At 49.4% G+C, this 19,653-nt stretch overlaps 1 protein-coding gene across 2 annotated transcripts; it reads left to right on the forward strand.

The window, feature by feature from the left end:
- The first annotated feature begins 1,361 nt into the window (after positions 1-1,361).
- PSMD4 (proteasome 26S subunit, non-ATPase 4) lies at positions 1,362-17,476 on the forward strand. 2 transcript variants are annotated; one of them, XM_021719464.1, is made up of 10 exons: positions 1,362-1,463; positions 10,473-10,613; positions 14,562-14,676; positions 15,047-15,133; positions 15,255-15,323; positions 15,479-15,694; positions 16,039-16,156; positions 16,326-16,457; positions 16,539-16,606; positions 17,186-17,476. In XM_021719464.1, the coding sequence occupies exons 1-10, from the start codon at positions 1,438-1,440 to the stop codon at positions 17,354-17,356; spliced, it is 1,143 nt and encodes a 380-aa protein (XP_021575139.1). In that variant the 5' UTR covers positions 1,362-1,437; the 3' UTR covers positions 17,357-17,476. The 2 variants fall into 2 exon arrangements, with proteins under 2 accessions (XP_021575139.1, XP_008069979.1); XM_008071788.1 differs by having other exon boundaries at positions 16,039-16,147.
- Positions 17,477-19,653: the final 2,177 nt, after the last annotated feature.

The following is a 19,653-nucleotide window of genomic DNA, read 5'->3' on the forward strand; positions in this document are numbered from 1 at the left end:
CAGCCGGGCGTGGTAGTGCATGCCTGTAATTCTGGTTACTCGGAAGGCTGAGGTGGAAGGCTCGCCGGAGCCCAGCAGGTCGAGGCTGCGGTGGCCCGGAACAGCCACTGCACTCCAGTCTAGGCGACAGAGTGAGACTCCAACTCAAGAAACAAAACAAAACAAAACCAAGTTGAACATCAGGAATAACTATAAATTAGCATTTTTCTTTTTTTTTCTTTTTTTGTGTGAGTTGGAGTCTCACTCTGTCGCCCAGACTGGAGTGCAGTGGCCGCCCCAGGCCGCTGCAGCCTCCACCTGCTGGGCTCTGGCGATCCTTCCGTCTCAGCCTTCCAGTAGCTGGAACTACAGGCGCGCGCTACCACACCCGGCTAATTTTTGATTTATTGTAGAGATGAGGTCTCACCATTTGCCCGGGAGAGTCTCGAACCCGCGGGCTCAGGCAATCCACTCACCTCAGCCTCCCAAGGCACGAAATTACAGGCTGAGCCACCGAGCCCGGCTCATTTTTCTAAATGTAAACAATAAACAAAGACATTCAACCCAAACAAATGGAGTAGGTGCTGAATGAATAACGTCATTACCATTCTGGGAAAATATGATTCATGATACCTGTGCAGGGAAGTGTCATGCTCTCACCTTTAGTGAGACACTTGATAGATTTCGACCAGTTTTTGTTTCAACACTTTTTTTTTTTTGAGTTGGAGTCTCTCACTCTGTCACCCGCAAGAATGGAGTGCCACACTCACAGTCGCCACAGCCTCGACCTGGTGGGCTCAGGTGACCCCTCCGCCTCAGTCTTCCAAGTAGATGGAATTTACAGGCGCGCCCCCACGCCCGGCTAATATTTTGATTTATTGTTGAGATGAGGTCTCACCAAGTTGCCCAGGCTGGTCTCGAACCCGTGGGCTCAGGCAGTCCTCTCACCTTGGTCTCCCAAAGTGTTGGAATTATAGGTGTGAGCCACTAGGCCACACTTTTTTTTTTTTTTTTTGAGTCAGAGTTCACTCTATCGCCCAGGCTGGAGTGCAGTGGCAAGCTCACAGTCACTGCAGCCTCGACCCGGTAGGCTCAAACGATCCTGCCACCTCAGCCTTCCAAGTAGCTGCAACCACAGGTGTGCGCTACCACGCCCAGCTAATTTGTAAAAAATGTATTGTAGAGATGAGGTCTCATTAAGTTGACCAAGTTGGTCTCAAACCCCTGGGTTCATTTTGTCCCCCGCGGTTCTCCGCGGCACCGTCCCTCGCCCCCACGTTCCCCGCCCAGCGTCTGACGCATTTCGGCGACGCCTACAACTCCCCGAAGACACCGCGGGGACGGGGGCGGGACCATCTGACACGCAGAGGCCTGTGATTGGCGGCAAGCCCGGGCCAATTGGAGGGGCTGTTGTTAGGCAGTTCCGGAGGACAGGCCGGGAGGCAGGAAGGTGGCAAGATGGTTTTGGAAAGCACTATGGTTTGGTGAGGAACTACCTCGGGCCCGTGGGAGCGGTTCTGGGTCCGGGGTGCGTGGGGCGTCGAAGCCTGGCGGGCCTAGGGTGAGCGGGAGGGCTCAGGGGCGAGGTGCGGCCCTGGGCGCGCAGGGAAGGGGCCCCATAGACTCCCTGAGTCATCTCGGGCCGGGAGAGGCGGACATGCCCGAGTTGCCCCATTACCTGAACCCCTTTACCAAATCCTCCACCGGCTGGGCTCCTGCAATCCACCCACCACAGCCTACTGACAGTCACTGAGCGGCGGGTCCCTGCTGCCTTTCTCTATTCCTGTGTTGTCTTGTCTAGACCAGCCTCAGGCCTGTCTTTTTGGTGTTGTTTTGAGTCGGGGTCTCACTCTATCACCCAGGCTGGAGTGCAGTGGCACACTCACAGCCACCGCAGCCTCGACTTTCTGGACTCAGGCGATCCTTCCTCCTTAGCTGAAACTGCAGGCGCGCGCCACCACGCCTGGCTAATTTTTCTTGATTTATTGTAGAGACGAGGTCTCCCCAAGTTGCCCAGGCTGGTCTCGAACCCCTGAACTCAGGCAGTCCTCTCGCCTCTGCCTGCCAAAGTGCTGGGATTGCAGGCGTGAGCCACCTCGCCTGGCCTCAGGTCTGTCTTTAGCCAGAGTGTCCTGCTTCTCGAACTCATCGGGACAATCCGCTCTCTGCCCCTCTGAAAATAATGGATATTAGGAAGAGAGATTATAACCTCCTTCCTTTCTCCATTCACTTGTCTCTAACTCCATTACCTTGCCCTGTGTCATCTTCACAGGTACCACTTAAAGGTTGCTTTCTGTGCTGGACATTTTGTTTACTTGATCTCCCTTAAACCCTACAGCAGCACTCCAAAGTATTAAATATTCCTCCATTTTACAGTTGATGACACCTAGTCTCAGCGACTTGAAGTGACTTGTCCAGAGTCACACAGCTAGTTCTGTGACGGAATCAAGATTTAAACCCAAGGCTGTCTGACACAAAGACTTTTACCCGTTGAGCTAGTTCTTGTCATCAGTCTCAGGCTTGGTCTGAGTACCTATTGCCAGTCACATTAGAAGCAGAAGACATGCACTTTTGCAGGGTTTCAAGAGTTTCTTCTAAGTTGGAGCATAGACTAGCATACAGAATAGTACATGAACACATACAAATTGCCAGTTGGGTGGGACAGACACCTATGAGGTTTCTTCTTTTTTATTTTTCTGGAGGAGGATAGCATTGCCAGATAAAACACAGGATGCCCAGTTAAATTTGAGTTTCAAATAAACAGTGAATAATGGTTTGTATAAAAGATAACTTATATGCTGATTCCAGTGAACATTAAAAATGAAGAAAGAGAGACGGGCTCGGTGGCTCAGCTTGTAACCCCGTGCCTTGGGACGCTGAGGTGAGTGAATTGCCTGAGCCTGCGGGTTCGGGACTCGCCTGGGCAACTTGGTGAGACCTCATCTCTACAATAAATCAAAGATTAGCCGGGCATGGTAGTGCGTGCCTGTAGTTCCAGCTACTCGGAAGGCTGAGGCGGAAGGATCGCCGGAGCCCAGCAGGTCGAGGCTGCGGTGGCCGGGAGCAGCCACAGCACTCCAGTCTGGGCTACAGAGCGAGACTTCGACGCAAAAAAAGAAGAAGAAAGAGGCCAGGCACAGTAGCTCACACCTGTAATCCCAGTACTTTGGGAGGCCGAGGTGAGAGAATTGCCTGAGCTCAGGAGTTTGAGACCAGCTTGACCAACATGGTGAGCCCTCATCTCAATAAATCAAAAATTTAGCCAGTCATGGTGGTGTACACACCTGTAGTTTCAGCTACTTGGAAGGCTAAGGTGGAAAGATTGCCTGAGTCCGGTAGGTTGAGACTGTGGTGACCGTGGCTGTGCCACTGTACTCCAGCCTGGGCAACAGAGTAAAACTCCGACTCAAAAAAGAAGAGTTCGTGACCCGCCTGGGCAACTTGGCGAGACATCTCTACAATAAATCAAAATGAGCCGGGCGTGGTAGCGCGTGCCTATAGTTCCAGCTACTTGGAAGGCTGAGGCAGAAGGATCGCCGGAGCCCAGCAGGTTGAGGCTGCGGTGGACGGGAGCGACTACTACACTCCAGTCTGGGTGACAGAGTGAGACTCCAACTCAAAAAAATAAGAAGAAACAGATAACTGTAAATATGTCTCAAATATTACATAGAGCATACTTATATTAAGTATTTTTTGTTAATCTGGAATTCAAATTTAACTGAAAGTCCTGTATTCTTATTTTCTTCTTCTTCTTTTTTTTTTTTGAGCATTGACCCACTGGGCTCTGATGATCCCTCCACCCCAGCCTTCCAAGTAGCCAGAACTACAGGCACATGCCACCACACCCAGCTAATTTTTTATTTATTGTAGAGATGAGGGCTCGCCAAGATGCCCAGGCTGGTTTCATACCCACAGGCTCAGGCAATCCACTCGCCTTGGCCTCCCAAAGTACTGGGATTACAGGCTGAGCCACCGAGCCCAGTCTGTATTCTTATTTTCTAAATCTGGCAACTTTTGGGAGAGAGCTTGGTAGGGTAAATAGAAAGAGGGCAGGATTTGGAATCCAAATGTGTTTTTTCTGGTACTTACAAGCTGCATGTTTTTGAGAATATCTGTCTCTCCCTTATTTTTATCTTGGAAGTAGTAGTAACATCCACCTCCGTTATAGCACATGTAGGTGAAGTGTATGTGATGGTTCTCTTGTAAACTGTAGTGCCCTGTGTATGTATTAATTGCCGTGGTACTTGGGGAATCCTCAAGAAAAAATATAAGAGGAGCCTTGAGGGGACTTCAGATGTTGAGGAGAGGCCTGTTCAGGTAGGAGGAAGGGCATCTATAAAGCTTTGAAGTGTAAACACCCTACATGTTTGGGAGTAGGGAATAGGCTAGTGGGACTTTTATTTTTATTTTTTTAATCAGAGTCTCACTGTGTCCTGCAGGCTGGAGTACAGTGCCATGCTCATGGCCATCGCAGCCTCCACCTACTGGTTCAGGCTATCTTTCCACCTCACCCTTCTAAGTAGCTGGAACCATAAGTGTGCACCACCACACCCAGCTAATTTTTTGACTTATTGTAGAGACAAGGTTTCACAAAATTGCCCAGGCTGGTCTCAGACCTATGGCCTCAGGCAATCCGCTTGCCTCGGCCTCCCAAAGTGCTGCGGTTACAGGCGTGAGCCACCACACCCAGTTTTCAACAATATATTTAAACCAAGAGCACAGAATGAGAAAAAAACAGTGAGTAGTGCACCTGTCTTGACCCCATGTGGGTTGTCATGGAAAACTTTACTGGCATGACAGGGCTGCATACATGCCATTTTATTATCCATTATGGGCATGCTTGAATCTGGGTGTGCTCAGGAAGGATACAGTGTATCACAGCTGAAGGGGACGGGGAGGGTATTTTTTTTTCCTTGGGGATATTAGACGAACTTACCTGTGTTTAGACTTCAGCACATCACATGAGGTCACTTGTGTCGTCATGTGGGCATTCAAAAAAGTTTTGGATTTTGGAGCATTTGGATTAGGGATATATAAACTTGTTAGTTTAAGGTAGGATTTATTTTTTTTTTGGAAGGGTAGGTGGTATCAGAAGACTGCGAATGTCGAGCTGAAGAGACTGAACTCTGTTCTGTATCCTTCCACCAAGGACGATTGAAAAAAGTTCTGAGGGTGGTAGAGGCAGAACTATATACAGAATGACATTTAAGAATATTGATCCTGCCAGGCTTGGTGGCTCAGCCTGTAATCCCACGCCTTGGGAGGCTGAGGTGAGTGGATTGCCTGAGTCTGCGGGTTCGAGACCTGCCTGGGCAACTTGGCGAGACCTCATCTCTACAATAAATAAAAAAATTAGCCAGGTGTGGTAGCACACACCTGTAGTTCCAGCTACTTGGGAGGCTGAGGCGGAAGGATCGCCGGAGCCCAGCAGGTCGAGGCTGCGGTGGCCAGGAGCGGCCACTGCACTTCAGTCTGGGCAACAGAGTGAGACTCCAACTCAAAAAAAAAAAAAAGAATATTGATCCTGGGGCATTGCCTTGCTAAGGTGTGGTCTGGCCACATGTTCTTTGAGCTATGGCCAGGCCATATTTTCCTAAGCTTTGGTCCTTCCCCTACCTTGGAGAGGTGAATCTCCTCTCTCTTTCTCTCTCTCTCTCACTCTCATTTACTTTCTAAGTAAACTGCATTTTCCAATTAAAAAAAAAAAAGAATATTGATCTGACTTATGTGTAAAAGATTAGGACCAGAGAAACATACTGGCAGTCAATTGTGATAGCCTAGGCATTATTATTTTTTTTTTTTAATTCGGAGTCTCACTCTGTTTCCCAGACTGGAGTGCAGTGGCACAATCACAGCCACCACAGCCTCAACCTGATGGGCTCAGGCAGTCCTTCCTCCTCATCCTCCCAAGTAACTGGAACCATAGGCATGTGCCACCAAGCCCAGCTAATTTTTTGAATTATTGTAGAGACAAGGTCTTGCCACCTTGCCCAGGCTAGTCTCGAACCCCTGGACTCAGGCATTCCTCTCGCCTCAGTCTCCCAAAGTGCTGAGATTACAGGTGTGAACCACTGCGCACAGCAGCCCAGGAACAGTGGTTCACAGCTGTAATCTCAGCACTTTGGGAAGCCGAGGCGGGAGGATTGCTTGAGCCCAGGAGTTCAAGGGTATATTGAGCTATGATCATGCCACTGTACTCCAGCCTGGGGGACAGAGTGTAACCTTGTCTCAAAAAAACAAAAGAGGCCGGGCATGGTGGCTCACACTTGTAATCCCAGCACTTGGGGAGGTTGAGGCAAGAACATTGCCTGAGCTCAGGGGTTTGAGACCAGCCTGAGCAACATGGCGAGACCTCATCTCTACAATAAATTACAAAATTAGCTGGGTGTGGTGGCACATGCCTGTGATTCCAGCTACTTGGAAGGCTGCGGCAGTAGGATCAGCTGAGCCCAATAGGTTGAGGCTGCCGTGGCACACCACTGAACTGGGTGACAGAGTGAAACTCCAACTCAAAAAAAAAACTTATATTATTCTATTCATATAAAGCTCAAGTTTGGGAAAGCTAAACAGTATGTTTTTGGGGGCTGCATACACAGGGGTAGGGCATCTGTGTTTTTACCACCACCCTAGTGGTTTGAATTCATAAGGAAATGTGCAGATTACTGCCTTGTTCTCCTCTATCAGTTCTTTCGTCCCTCAAGCTCCCTTTCTTTTTTTTTTTTTTGAGTTGGAGTCTCACTCTGTCGCCCAGACTGGAGTGCAGTGGCCGTTCCCGGCTAATTTTCTGATTTATTGTAGAGATGAGGTCTCGCCAAGTTGCCCAGGCGGGTCTGAAACCCGCGGGCTCAGGCAATCCACTCACCTCAGCCTCCCAAGGCGTGGGATTACAGGCTAAGCCACCGAGCCCAGCTAAGCCCCCTTTCTTACTCTGACACCTTTTTTCCCCACTCTTATTTATCTACTGGTCTTGCCCACAATCCTTATACAGAGCTATTGCATCTGGACTGTGATCAAAACCTCAGTGGTAGCCTGGCTCAGTGTCTCAGCCTGTAATTCCGCGCTTTGGGAGGCTGAGGTGAGTGGATTGCCTGAGCCCGCGGGTTCGAGACCCGCCCGGGCAACTTGGTGAGACCTCATCTCTACGATAAAATCAAAAATTAGCCGTGGTAGCGCGCGCGCCTGTAGTTCTAGCTCCTTGGAAGGCTGAGGCGGAAGGATTGCTGGAGCCCAGTAGGTCAAGACTGTGCTGGCCAGGAGTGGCCACTGCACTCCGGTCTGGGTGACAGAGTGAGACTCCAACTCAAAAAAAAAACAACCAAAAAAAACCCTCAGTGTTTTGTTTTGTTTTGAGTTGGAGTCTCACTCTTTTGCCAGGCTGGAGTGCAGTGGCATGCACACTCATAGTCACCCCAGCGTTGACCTTCTGGGCTCCAAGCGATTCTTCCGCCTCAACCTTCTGAGTAGCCGGAACCACGTCTGGCTATTTATTTTATTTTATTTTATTGTAGAGATGAGGTCTCACCAAACCCGGGCTGGTCTCGAATCTGCGGGCTCCCAAAGTGCTCGGATTGCAGGCTGAGCCATCGAGCCCGGACTGCTGTTGTTTTTAAGAGATGGGGTCTTGCTATGTTGCCTGGGCTGGGAACTCCTGGGTTCCAGCATTCCTCCCCCTACCCCCACCTCCAGCCTCCTGATGGGATTACAGGCAGGCTGGACCCCCACCAACTCTTTGTATTTACCACTCTATGAAGCTGGAGAGGCAGTTTAATTGAAAACAACGTATCAGGAGAAAGAATATAATGCATGGTCAGTAGAGTTGGCCCTTGGCCTCCTTCACATAGGTTGTTTACAGGTGTCTGGTTGAGTTTCCACTGTAAAAACTAATTTGTGTTTCATGCTTACTATTAGGCACTGTGCTAAGTACTTCCCAGGCATTTAACCCTCATATCAACCGTATAAGAATAGGTACAGTAAAACTCATTTTACAGATAACTGAACCTTATAGAAATTAAGCAATTTCCTTAGGCTCATAGAATTCGTAAGTAGCATCTACAGTTATACTACCCTGAATGCACCTCATCTTGTTGTAAGTAGCAGAGTGGGGATTTGAACATGTGCCTGAACATGTCCAGTACAGATTGTGGATCCCTTATCTGATATGCTTGGGGCCAGAAGTGTTAGGAGTTTTTTGAATTTTGAAATATTTATATTATACTTAACCAGTTGAGCACCCCTAATCTGGAAATTTAAAATACTCCAATTAGTATTTCCTTTGAGTGTCATGTTGGCACTCAAGAAATTTCTGATTTTGGAGCATTTCAGATTTCAGACTTTCTGATTAGGGATACCCAAACCGTATTTTCTTTATCCTTGTTTTCCAGTAGCTTCTTAATTATCTCTCATGACCATTTTTTGGTTTGTATTTATTGCCAGACAAAGCATAATTAAAGAAATGGCCCGTATTTTGGCAAACCTGTGTTTTGCACACCAATAGAAATGAGATGTGCTATTTAAGGAACTACTTCCATCCATCAGCAAAGATGGAATCATTGACTGTTAGAGCTCTCAAGGAACTCAGGGATCATCAAGAATTGATCCCTAACAGCTTCACTTACTCTGCCTTCTTATGGTCTCTGGAAAGCAGGCAATGTATTTCATATTATCTCAATACTTTTAAATTGTGAAAAATGGCAGAGATAGAAGAGGTGAGACCTCAAATCCTTGAAGCCTCATTTTTGCAGTTAATTCCAGCTACCAAAGCTGTTAAACTTTTTGGTTTTTTGAGTTGGCTGGAGTGCAGTGGCACGATCATGACTCACAATCTGAAGCCTCACCCTCCCAAGTAGCTGGGCCTACGAGCACATGCCACCACGCCCAGCTAATTTTTTAACTTTGATTTTGTAGAGGTGGAAGTCTTGCTATGTTGCCTAGGCAGGTCTTAAATTACTAGGCTCTAGAGATTCTCCCATCTTGGCCTCCTAAAATGCTGGGTTTATAGGTATGCTGGGTTTTGATCAGATGATTACATTGTGTTTTTCTGCACTTAGTGCTGCCTAGTGTCTTATTTTATAAATGTGTGTGTGTGTGTGTGTGTGTGTGTGTGTGTGTGTGTGTGTGTGTGTATTTGAGCGAGAGTTGCACTCTGTCGCCCAGACTGCGGTGCAGTGGCAAGATCATGGCTCATTGTGGCCTCAACTTCCTCAGCTCAAGAGATCCCTCTGCCTCAACCTCCCAAGTAGCTGGGACTACAGGATCACACTACAATGTCTGGCTATTTTTTAAAATTTGTAGAGATGAGGTCTCACTATGTTGTCCAGGCTGGTCTCAAACTCCTGGGCTCATGCAATTCTCCCTCAACCTCCCAAAGTTCTGGGATTATAGGTGTGAACCACTGCACTTTGGGAGGGCAAGGCGAGTGGATTACACAAGCCCACCATTTTGAGACCAGCTCAGACAACTTGGCGAGACTTCATCTCTAAAATAACTCAAAAAAAAAGAAATATCAAGTTACCTTCTTAATTTCCTGTATTTGGAATACTCTCATTTAATGGCAGACTTAGGACATTTATCCACAAAAAAGCTAAATAACACTTAAATGCAGCTTATGAGATGGTACCATGTTATACCAGTAGCCTTTGGTGCCATCAGAATTGGTTACTGAGATTTTTTTAATTGGCCTGGGGATGGTGGCTCATGCCTGTAATCCCAGCACTTTGGGAGGTGGAGGCGAGAGAATTGCCTGAGCCCATGGGTTCGAAACCAGCCGGGACAACATGGCAAGACCTCATCTCTGCAATAAATCAAAAACTATCTGTATGTGGTGACGCATATCTGTGGTTCCAGCTACTTGGAAGGCTGAAGTGGAAGGATTACCTGAGCCCAGCAGGTCGAGACTGTGGTGACTGTGAGCGTGCCACTGCACTCCAGCCTGGGCAACAGACTGAGACTCCGACTCAAAAAAAAATTTTTTATTTTTCCTTTTCTGCTCATTCTCAGTAAGACTGGGGTAATGCTTGGTCATCTGTGTACTTAAAAAAATAAGTTATGAGCCGGGCTCGGTGGCTCAGCCTGTAATCTCGCGCCTTTGGGAGGCTGAGGTGAGTGGATTGCCTGAGCCCGTAGGTTCAAGACCCGCCTGGGCAACTTGGCAAGACCTCATCTCTACAATAAAAGTAAAAAAAAAAATTAGCCGGGTGTGGTAGCGCACGCCTGTAGTTCCAGCTACTTGGAAGGCTGAGGCAGAAGAATCGCCGGAGCCCAGCAGGTTGAGGCTGCGGTGGCCGGGAGCGGCTATTACGCTCCAGTCTGGGCGACAGAGTGAGACTCCAACTCAAAAAAAAAAAAAAAGTTATGGGTGATTGTGTGTTCCACAAAAACTGAGAGCTGTACCTCCCACACGAGGTATGAAAGGAGTTCCCTGGAACTGGAGAGAATGTTTCAGAAAGATTCTACAACACTTCTTCTTCTCTCCTCCTTCTTCCCTAATCTGGCAGTGTGGACAACAGTGAGTATATGCGGAATGGGGACTTCCTACCCACCCGACTGCAGGCGCAACAGGATGCTGTCAACATAGTGTGTCACTCAAAGACTCGCAGCAACCCTGAAAACAACGTGGGGCTCATTACCCTGGCCAAGTATGTGGGACAGAGGAGGGGGCTTGATAGGTGATGGTTTTCCCACATAGAACTCGCCGTTTCATGTTACCCTTTTCATAGATTTCGTGAGGCTGCTTTTGCCTATCATCTTTCTAGACTACACTTTGTATCTGAATAGGGAAGAAGAGCAATTTTTTTTCTGAGCCAGTCTCACTGTTACCCATGCTGGAGTGCAGTGGTTTGTTCACAGATGACCACTGCAGCCTTGACCTGCTGGGTTCAGGTGATCCTTCCACCTCAGCCTTCCAAGTAGCTGGGACCACAGGCACACACCACCATGCCCAGCTAAATTATTATTTTTTGAGTTGGAGTCTCACTCTGTTGCCCAGGCTGGAGTGCAGTGGCACACTCACGGCCACCCCAGCATTAACCTGCGGGGCTATGGCGATTCTTCCACCTCAGCCTTCCAAATAGCCAGAATTACAGGTGCAGGTGCTCGCTATCACTCCCGGCTAATTTTTTAAAATTTATTTATTGTAGAGATGACGTCTTGCCAAGTTGCCCAGGCTGTTCTCTAACCTGTGGGCTTGGCAACCCCCTCACCTTGGCCTCCCAAAGTGCTGGGATTACAGACATGAACCACCGTGCCTGACGCAATTTGTTGTATATATACATATACACACATATATATATATATATATATATATATATATATTTTTTTTTTTTTTTTTTTGAGTTGGAGTCTCACTCTGTCACCCAGACTGGAGTGCAGTGGCACACTTCCAGCCGCTGCAGCCTCAACCTGCTGGACTCCAGCGATCCTTCCGCCTCAGCCTTCCAAGTAGCTGGAACTACAGGTGCACGCTACCACACCTGGCTAATTTTTGACTTATTGTAGAGATGAGGTCTCGCTAAGTTGCCCAGGCGGGTCTCGAACCCACGGGCTTATATATATATATACATTTTTTGAGTTGGAGTCTCACTCTGTTCCCCAGACTGGAGTGCAGTGGCTATTCCCAGCCACCGCAACCTCGACCTGCTGGGCTCCAGCGATCCTTCCACCTCAGCCTTCCAGGTAGTCAGAATTACAGGCATGCGCTACCATGCCCAGCTGATTTTTTCATTTATTGTAGAGATGAGGTCTTGCTGCCCAGGCAGGTCTCGAACCCGCGGGCTCAGACACAATCCACTCACCTCAGCCTCCCAAAGGCGCGGGATTACAGGCTAAGCCACCGAGCCTAGCTTATTTTTTTTTGAGTTGGAGTCTCACTTTGTCGCCTAGTCTAGAGTGCAGTGGCATGCTCACAGCCACTGCAGCCTTGACCTGCTGGGGTCAGGTGATCCTTCAGCCTCAGACTTCCAAGTAGCTGGAACTACAGGCATGCACCATCACACCCGCTAATAAGTTTGATTTATTGTAGAGATGTGGTCTCGCCAAGTTGCCCAGGCGGGTCTTGAACCTGTGTGTTCAGGCAATCCTCTTACCTCAGCCTCACAAGGTGCTGGGATTATAGATGTGAGTTACTGCGCCTGGCTTTTTTTTTTTTTTTTTTTTAATTGAGATGGAATCTCGGTCGCCTAGGCTGGAGTTCAGTAGGATGCTCACAGCTACTGCAGCCTCGACCCTGCTGGGCTCAGGGTGATCCTTCTGCCTCAGGCTTCCAAGTAGCTGGAACCACAAGTGTGCACCACCATGCCTGGCTAATTTTAAAATTTATTTTAGAAACGAGGTCTCACCAAGTTGCCCAGGCTGGTATCGAACCTCCTGGGCTCAGAAAATCCTCTTGCTGTACCCTCCCAAAGTGCTGAGATTACAGGTGTGAGCCACTGTGCCAGCCTTATTTCCTTTTTTTTTTTTTTTGAGTGAAAGTCTTACTCTGTCACCTAAACTGGAGTGCAGTGGCACGCTCACAGCCACCACAGCCTTGACCTGCTGTGTTCAGGTGATCCTTCCACCTCAGCCTTCCAAGTAGCTGTAACTACAGGCATGTACTACTATGCCCGGCTAATTATCTGTCTATCTATCTATCTATCTAATCTATCTAACAAGATCTCTATCTATGAGACGAGATCTCTCCAAATTGCCCAGGCTGGTCTCAAATCCCTGAGCTCCATCAGCTCTCTTGCCTTGACCTCTCAAAGTGCTGAGATTACAGGCATGAGCCACTGCGCCCGGCCTTTTTTTCGTTTTCTTTTTCTTTTTTTTTTTTTGAGTCAGAGTCTCACTTTGTCTTCCAGCCTGGAGTGCAGCGGCATACTCATGGCTACCCTAGTGTCGACCTGCTGGGCTCAGGTGATCCTTTCGCCTGAGCCTTCCAAGTAGCCAGAACTACAGGCACATTTTACCACACCTGGCTAATTTTTTGATGTATAGTAGAGACAAGGCCTCACCAAATTGCCCAGGCTGGCCTTAAACCCCTGTGCTCAGGCAGTCCTCTTGCCTCAGCCTCCCAAAGTGCTGGGTTTACAGGCTTGAGCCACTGTGCCCTACCGTTTTTTCTTTTTCTTTTTTTTTTTTTTTGAGTTGAGTCTCACTCTGTCGCCCAGACTGGAGTGCAGTGGCCGCTCCCAGCCACCGCAGCCTCGACCTGCTGGGCTCTGGCGATCCTTCTACCTCAGCCTTCCAAGTAGCCGGAATTACAGGCATGCGCTACCACGCCAGGCTGATTTTTTGATTTATTGTAGAGATGTGGTCTTGCTGCCCAGGCGGGTCTTGAACCTGCGGGCTCAGGCAATCCATTCACCTCAGCCTCCCAAAGGCACGGCATTACAGGCTGAGCCACCGAGCCTGGCTTGTTTTTTCTTTAATATAGATGCTATCTTGCTATGTTCCCAGACTGGTCTCAAGTGATCCCTCTGCCTTGGCCTCACAGAGTGCTGGGATTACAAGTATGAGCCATTGCACTTGATCTTGTTTTTACTTTTTTTTCCTTGAGTTAGAATCTCACTCTGTCGCCCAGGCTGGAGTGAAGTGGTACACTCACGGCCACCTCATCCTTGACCTCCTGGACTCAGACAGTCCTGCCTCAGCCTTCCAAGTAGCTGTACCACCATGTCTGGCTTTTTTTTTTTTCTTTTTGAGTTGGAGTCTCACTCTGTCACCTGTCAGGCTAGAGGGCAGTGGCATGCTCTCACAGCCTCGACTTACTGGGCTCAGGCGATACTTCTGCTTCAGCCTTCCAAGGAGCTGAAACTACAGGCTTATGCCACCATGCCTGGCTATTTTTTTTTTTTTTTTTTTTTGTCTTGAACCCCTGAGCTCAGGCAATCCTCTTACCTTGGCCTCCCAAAGTGCTGGGATTACAGGAGTGAGCCACTGTACCTGACTTGTTTTTATTATTAATTAAAATTTAACACAGTTGTAAAGCTAAATCTGCAATAAAATATTACAGCATATTTTAGAGACAGGATTGTGGCTCGTGCTTGTAATCCCAGCACTCAGAGGTTGAGGTGTGAGGATAGCTTGAGTTTAGGAGGTCAAGGCTTCCGGGAATTTTGATCGAGCCACTGCACTCCACCCTGGGTGGTAGAAGGAGGCTCTGTCTCTATAAATAAAATGATAAAATCAATGAAAAGTTATTTGGATCAGAGCCATATATTGGGTATATATCACACATCCTGTTACCCCAACAATGATTTGTTTGAGGAACTGATAATCCTTAAGTGAGTACTACCCTTCCTCTCCAGTGTACCTGTGGGTTGCTAGAAAATGGGTCTAAAGATTGAGAGGATGGGAGAAATACAGTACTGTCTGTGGAGAATTCTTAGGCCCTGAGAGCAAGGTAAGAAGAGAGTTGATGAAGAGCATTGGGATGCAGAGGGCAAGTTTCTTACAGAACAAATCATTTATCATTTCTGTGCTAGATGTTTGCTTAAGAACAGAGATTACAGTTACCATCCTGGTCTGTAAAGGAGAGATGAGTCAGAAACAGTTTGGAGGTATTTGTATTGACCTGAAGTCATGGAAATGCTTTTCCCACATCCCAGTGATTGTGAAGTGCTGACCACACTCACCCCTGACACCGGCCGAATCCTGTCCAAGCTCCACACTGTCCAGCCCAAGGGCAAGATCACCTTCTGCACTGGCATTCGCGTGGCCCACGTGAGTCCTTCTAGTCCTCTTGATTGCTCCTCCCTGGTCTGAGCTTTTGCTTGCATCGTATTCATTTCTCCCCTGGAATCTTGAGCAAGATCCAGGGCAAGGGAAGAGAGAGGACCTAGAGAAATCTAACTTGGAATGGAAAGGATGGCAGGCTGAATCTTTGGCTTGTTGAATGTGAAGGGTGCTGAGAATTAACCTCTCCTCTATCCACAGAGAGGCACAGCAGGAAAGGAGTAGGGGTGGGGTTAAATCAAGTGGGCATGATGGTAGACTTGAGGTACATAGAAACTAAGAAAAAGGGGAACAGAGTGACAGGAACGAGCTAGGCAGTTCCTCTGGTTGACTCTGAGAACTTCACTTCCTTTGCAAGCTGGCTCTGAAGCATCGGCAGGGCAAGAACCACAAGATGCGCATCATTGCCTTTGTGGGGAGTCCAGTGGAGGACAACGAGAAAGACGTGAGTCCAAGCAACGGCTGCGAGTGTAGGCGGTCCGCGTTGGGGAAGGAGGTCTTTGAGTTGTGCAAGGTGGGTCCCCCTCAAGTATGGAACAGATTTCTTTCTTTTCCTTCCTTCTCAGTTGGTGAAACTGGCTAAACGCCTCAAGAAGGAGAAAGTAAATGTGGACATTATCAATTTCGGGGAAGAGGTGCGTAGGAACTGAGTGGGGCTGGGCTTGGTTCTGTTGTGAATGTACAGTCCTTACCCAGAGGAGTCCCCGCATTGTGCGAGTGAGAGTCACACAGAAAGGGGGAGAAGGGGTGCAAGGCCTAGGGGAGGCTTCATGTGTCCTTCCCTCCCCAGGAGGTAAACACAGAAAAGCTCACAGCCTTTGTGAACACACTGAATGGCAAAGACGGGACCGGCTCTCACCTGGTGACAGTGCCTCCAGGGCCCAGCTTGGCTGATGCTCTCATCAGTTCTCCGATTTTGGCTGGTGAAGGTGGTGCCATGCTGGGTCTTGGTGCCAGTGACTTTGAGTTTGGAGTGGATCCCAGTGCTGACCCTGAGCTGGCCTTGGTGAGCAGATACTGACCCAGGGGGAGCCCCAGCATCCTTCTTTGTCCTCCTCTACTGACACATTATAGGGCTTATGCCAGACTGCACAGTCCTAGACACTTACTCTCCAAGATCCCCTTTGGTTCCATGTTCCCCACAATTCCATCTCATTTCTAGGGCACTTTCTTGCTCGCTTCTCCCATGCCCATCCTTCTCTCCTGTATCACCTCTTACCCTCCAGCTTCTTCCCACGTGATAAACCAGAAGGTGCCCCTCTGTGGTCCTTCCCACCTCTCAGCTGGCTTTCCCAGCTTCCAGCAGGAGGGAGGCCCGAGGAGCGTCTGACTTGCCCTGCTCCTTGCCAGGCCCTTCGTGTTTCCATGGAAGAGCAGCGGCAGCGGCAGGAGGAAGAGGCCCGGCGGGCAGCTGCGGCCTCTGCTGCTGAGGCTGGGATTGCTCCAACTGGGACTGAAGGTGAAAGAGGTGGCATCTCAAGTCCTGTGACTGCAGGGCGCGGAATGCTGAAAGTGGGGGTCGATGGAGTGGGGAGGCCTGGCTGGACAGGAATGTGGGAGGACCAGGCTGAGGAAATGGCTTCGGGGCTGGTCTATGTGTACATGGTACCAGCTCTACCCAGCTCCCTCTTTCCCAGACTCAGACGATGCCCTGCTGAAGATGACCATCAGCCAGCAGGAGTTTGGCCGCGCTGGGCTTCCTGACCTCAGCAGCATGACTGAGGAGGAGCAGATTGCTTACGCCATGCAGATGTCTCTGCAGGGAGCAGGTGAGGTCGGGCCGGGCATGGTGCCTAGGCTGAGGGTGGGGTGAGGAAATGGAACTAAACACACTGACCTCTTGTCCACAGAGTTTAGCCAGGCGGAGTCAGCAGACATTGATGCTAGCTCAGCCATGGACACATCTGAGCCAGCCAAGGTGAGGGCCGATCCCACCCCATCAGGTTTAAAATCCCCTTGCATTTGGATCCTCAGCCCTCTAGGGTGGGACCGTTCCTCCCTCCTGGCTTCATAGACGAGTGCTTTGAGGAGCAGAAGGAGATGCGTGTGTTGCCCTTCTTATATGTTAACCTTGCGGAAGTAACAGAACACTGGTGATCAGAATTAGAGAAATGTCCTGGGATTCTGTAATTTCCCTTCCTTGCTGGTGGGAGCAGTCTGGACTGTTCTCTAGGATGTCATCTTCCCAGGAGGCTGAAGAGAAGGTCTAGGAAAAAGAAGCAGGAGGGCTGGGTGTCTGACAGCAGAACACCTGAGTGTGATGGCACCTGTTTTTGTCGTCAGAGCTCAGTGAGCAAGGTTCTCAGGCTTCTCCTCTGTTTGGGCAGTAGAAATGTTTGCATTCCTAGCATAGGGTTTCGCTGACTCATCCTTTTCTTCCCTCGGCTACCCACACGTAGTCAGGAGAGAGGGGCCCAGGCAGCAGTGTGCTCCTGTCCTGGACACCCGCGAGCTCCCTGCCACCCCATACCCACCCGAGCCAACACTGCCTTTCCAGGAGGAGGATGACTATGACGTGATGCAGGACCCTGAGTTCCTTCAGAGTGTCCTGGAGAACCTCCCAGGTGTGGATCCCAACAATGAAGCCATCCGAAATGCCATGGGCTCTCTGGCCTCCCAGTCCACCAAAGAGAGCAAGAAGGACAAGAAGGAGGAGGACAAGAAGTGAGACTCGAGGGAAGGGTAGCTGAGCCTGCTCAGGGGACTGCGTGGGGGCACAGAGGCAGGGCTAGACATGTGCTACCTGTAACGTGACAGCCTCAATAAAGCGTGGCAACTTTTTTTTCTTTTTGCTTCAAATGATGGTTTTGAGTGTGAGCGCCGGGAGGAGCATGTATCTGAAGGAGAGCCCTCCCTGTGTAGTTCTCTGTGTCTCTTTCCGTCCTCCAAATCCTGACCCATTCGCCTTCCTCCCAGCTCCATCCACGACAGCCCTGCCTCAGTTTCTCCTACCCTGGACCATTTTGCTTTCTCATTTATTTATTTATTTTTTTGACTCAGAGTCTCTGTTGCCCAGGCTGGAATGCACACTCATGGCCGCTGCAGCCTCGACCTGCTGGGTTCAGGTGATCCTTCTGCCTAAACCTTCCAAGTAACTGTAACCACAGGCGCGTACCACCACGCCTGGCTAATTTTTTGATTTATTGTAGATAGGAGGTCTTGCCAAGTTGCCCAGGCTGGTTTCGAAACCCTGGACTCAGGCAATCCACTCACCTCCCAAAGTGCTGGATTTATAGGCATGCCTTGCCACACCTGGCTAATTTTTAATTTTTTTTTTTGTGGAGACGAGGTCTGCCTATGGTGAATTGTCTATTTATTTATTTATTTATTTTTGAGTCAGAGTCTCACTCTGATGCCCAGGCTGGAATGCATCCTGGCCACCAAAGCCTGGACCTGCTGGGCTCTGGCGATCCATCCACCTCAGCCTTCCAAGTAGCTGGAACTACAGGAGCGTGCTACCATGCCTGACTTAGGCTTGAGCCACCGCATCTGGCCGAATTGTCTCTTTAATATGATAAACAAAGGGGAGGGGATTGTGTGAATTCTGCATTCTACTCCACACTTATAAGAAAACCTTCTGGCCAGGCTCGGTGACTCAACCTGTAATCCCAGCACTTTGGGAGGCCGAGGTGAGTGGATTGCCTGAGCCCGTGAGTTCGAGACCCGCCTGGGTAACTTGGTGAGACCTCATCTCTACAATAAATCAAAAACTAGCCGAGTGTGGTAGCGTGCGCCTGTAGTACCAGCTACTTGGAAGGCTGAGGCGGACGGATCGCTGGCGCCCAGCAGGTCGAGGCTGTGGTGGCTGGGAGCGGCCACTGCACTCCAGTCTAGGTGACAGAGTGAGACTCCAACTCAAAAAATAAAAAAAAGAAAAAAGAAAACCTTCTTCCACATTTGGTGCTCCATGAAGACCCTATGTCTTCCTCTGTGGCTTCCCAGACCCCAGCTGTGAGCCAGGCCTAGGATTCCTGCTCCTTGGCCCAGGGCCTTGCCCACTTTTCCATCTGTCTCCTGCCACTGCTGCTGGACTATATGCCACTCAATTCCTCCAGCAGGCAGGATTCAAATGTCACCTCCGGCTGGGCTTGGTGGCTCAGCCTATAATCCTAGCGCTTTGGGAAGCAGAGGTGAGTGAATTGCCTGAGCCCGTGGGTTCGAGACCCGCCCGGGCAACTTGGCGAGACCTCATCTCTACAATAAAGCAAAAAAAGTAGCTGGGCGTGGTAGCGTGTGCCTGTAGTTCCAGCTACTTGGAAGGCTGAGGGGGGAGGATCACTGGAGCTCAGCAGGTCAAGGCTGTGGTGGCCGGGAGTATGCCACAGCACTCCAGTCTGGGTGACAAAGTGAGACTCCAAGTCAAAAACAAAAAACAAGCCCGGCTCAGTGGCTCAGCCTGTAATCCCAGCACTTTGGGAGGCTGAGGTGAGTGGATTGCCTGAACCCGCGGGCTCGAGATCCGCCTGGGCAACTTGGCGAGACCTCATCTCTACAATAAATCAAAAAATCAGCCGGGCGTGGTAGTGCATGCCTGTAGTTCCAGCTACTCGGAAGGCTGAGGCAGAAGGATCACCGGAGCCCAGCAGGTCGAGGCTGCGGTGGCTGGGAGCAGCCACTGCACTCCAGTCTGGGCGACAGAGTGAGACTCCAACTCAAAAAAAAAACAAACCAAATGTCACCTCAAGGAGCCTCTGCAGAGGCTACCAGCACGGTTCTTTCTCCCCACTGTTCCCAAGTGCTTTGTGTCTCTCTTGGCACTCTGACACACGGAGTCCCAGCTACTCAGGATGCTAAGGCTGCAGTGAGTTGTGATCATGCACCCGGCCTGGGTGACAGACCCTGACTCCAAAAAAAAAAGGCAATTAATATTTGGTACATACAAAGATACTCAACCTATATATTATTCATGAAGCATAACAATGAACATGAGCAGGCCGGGCTCGGTGGCTCAGCCTGTAATCCCAG

The sequence above is a fragment of the Carlito syrichta genome, unplaced genomic scaffold, assembly GCF_000164805.1.
Source record: "Carlito syrichta isolate Samal-C Ts95f unplaced genomic scaffold, Tarsius_syrichta-2.0.1 Scaffold314725, whole genome shotgun sequence".
Classification (NCBI taxonomy): Eukaryota; Metazoa; Chordata; class Mammalia; order Primates; family Tarsiidae; genus Carlito; species Carlito syrichta.

Excerpts from the sequence above, each read along its gene's own strand:
- PSMD4 (XM_021719464.1), top strand. The coding sequence starts at position 1,438 with ATGGTTTTGGAAAGCACTATGGTTTG. Across the intron at positions 15,324-15,478 it reads TTATCAATTTCGGGGAAGAG|GAGGTAAACACAGAAAAGCT; the intron begins GTGCGTAGGAAC and ends TTCCCTCCCCAG. Across the intron at positions 16,157-16,325 it reads TGGGACTGAAGGTGAAAGAG|ACTCAGACGATGCCCTGCTG; the intron begins GTGGCATCTCAA and ends CCTCTTTCCCAG.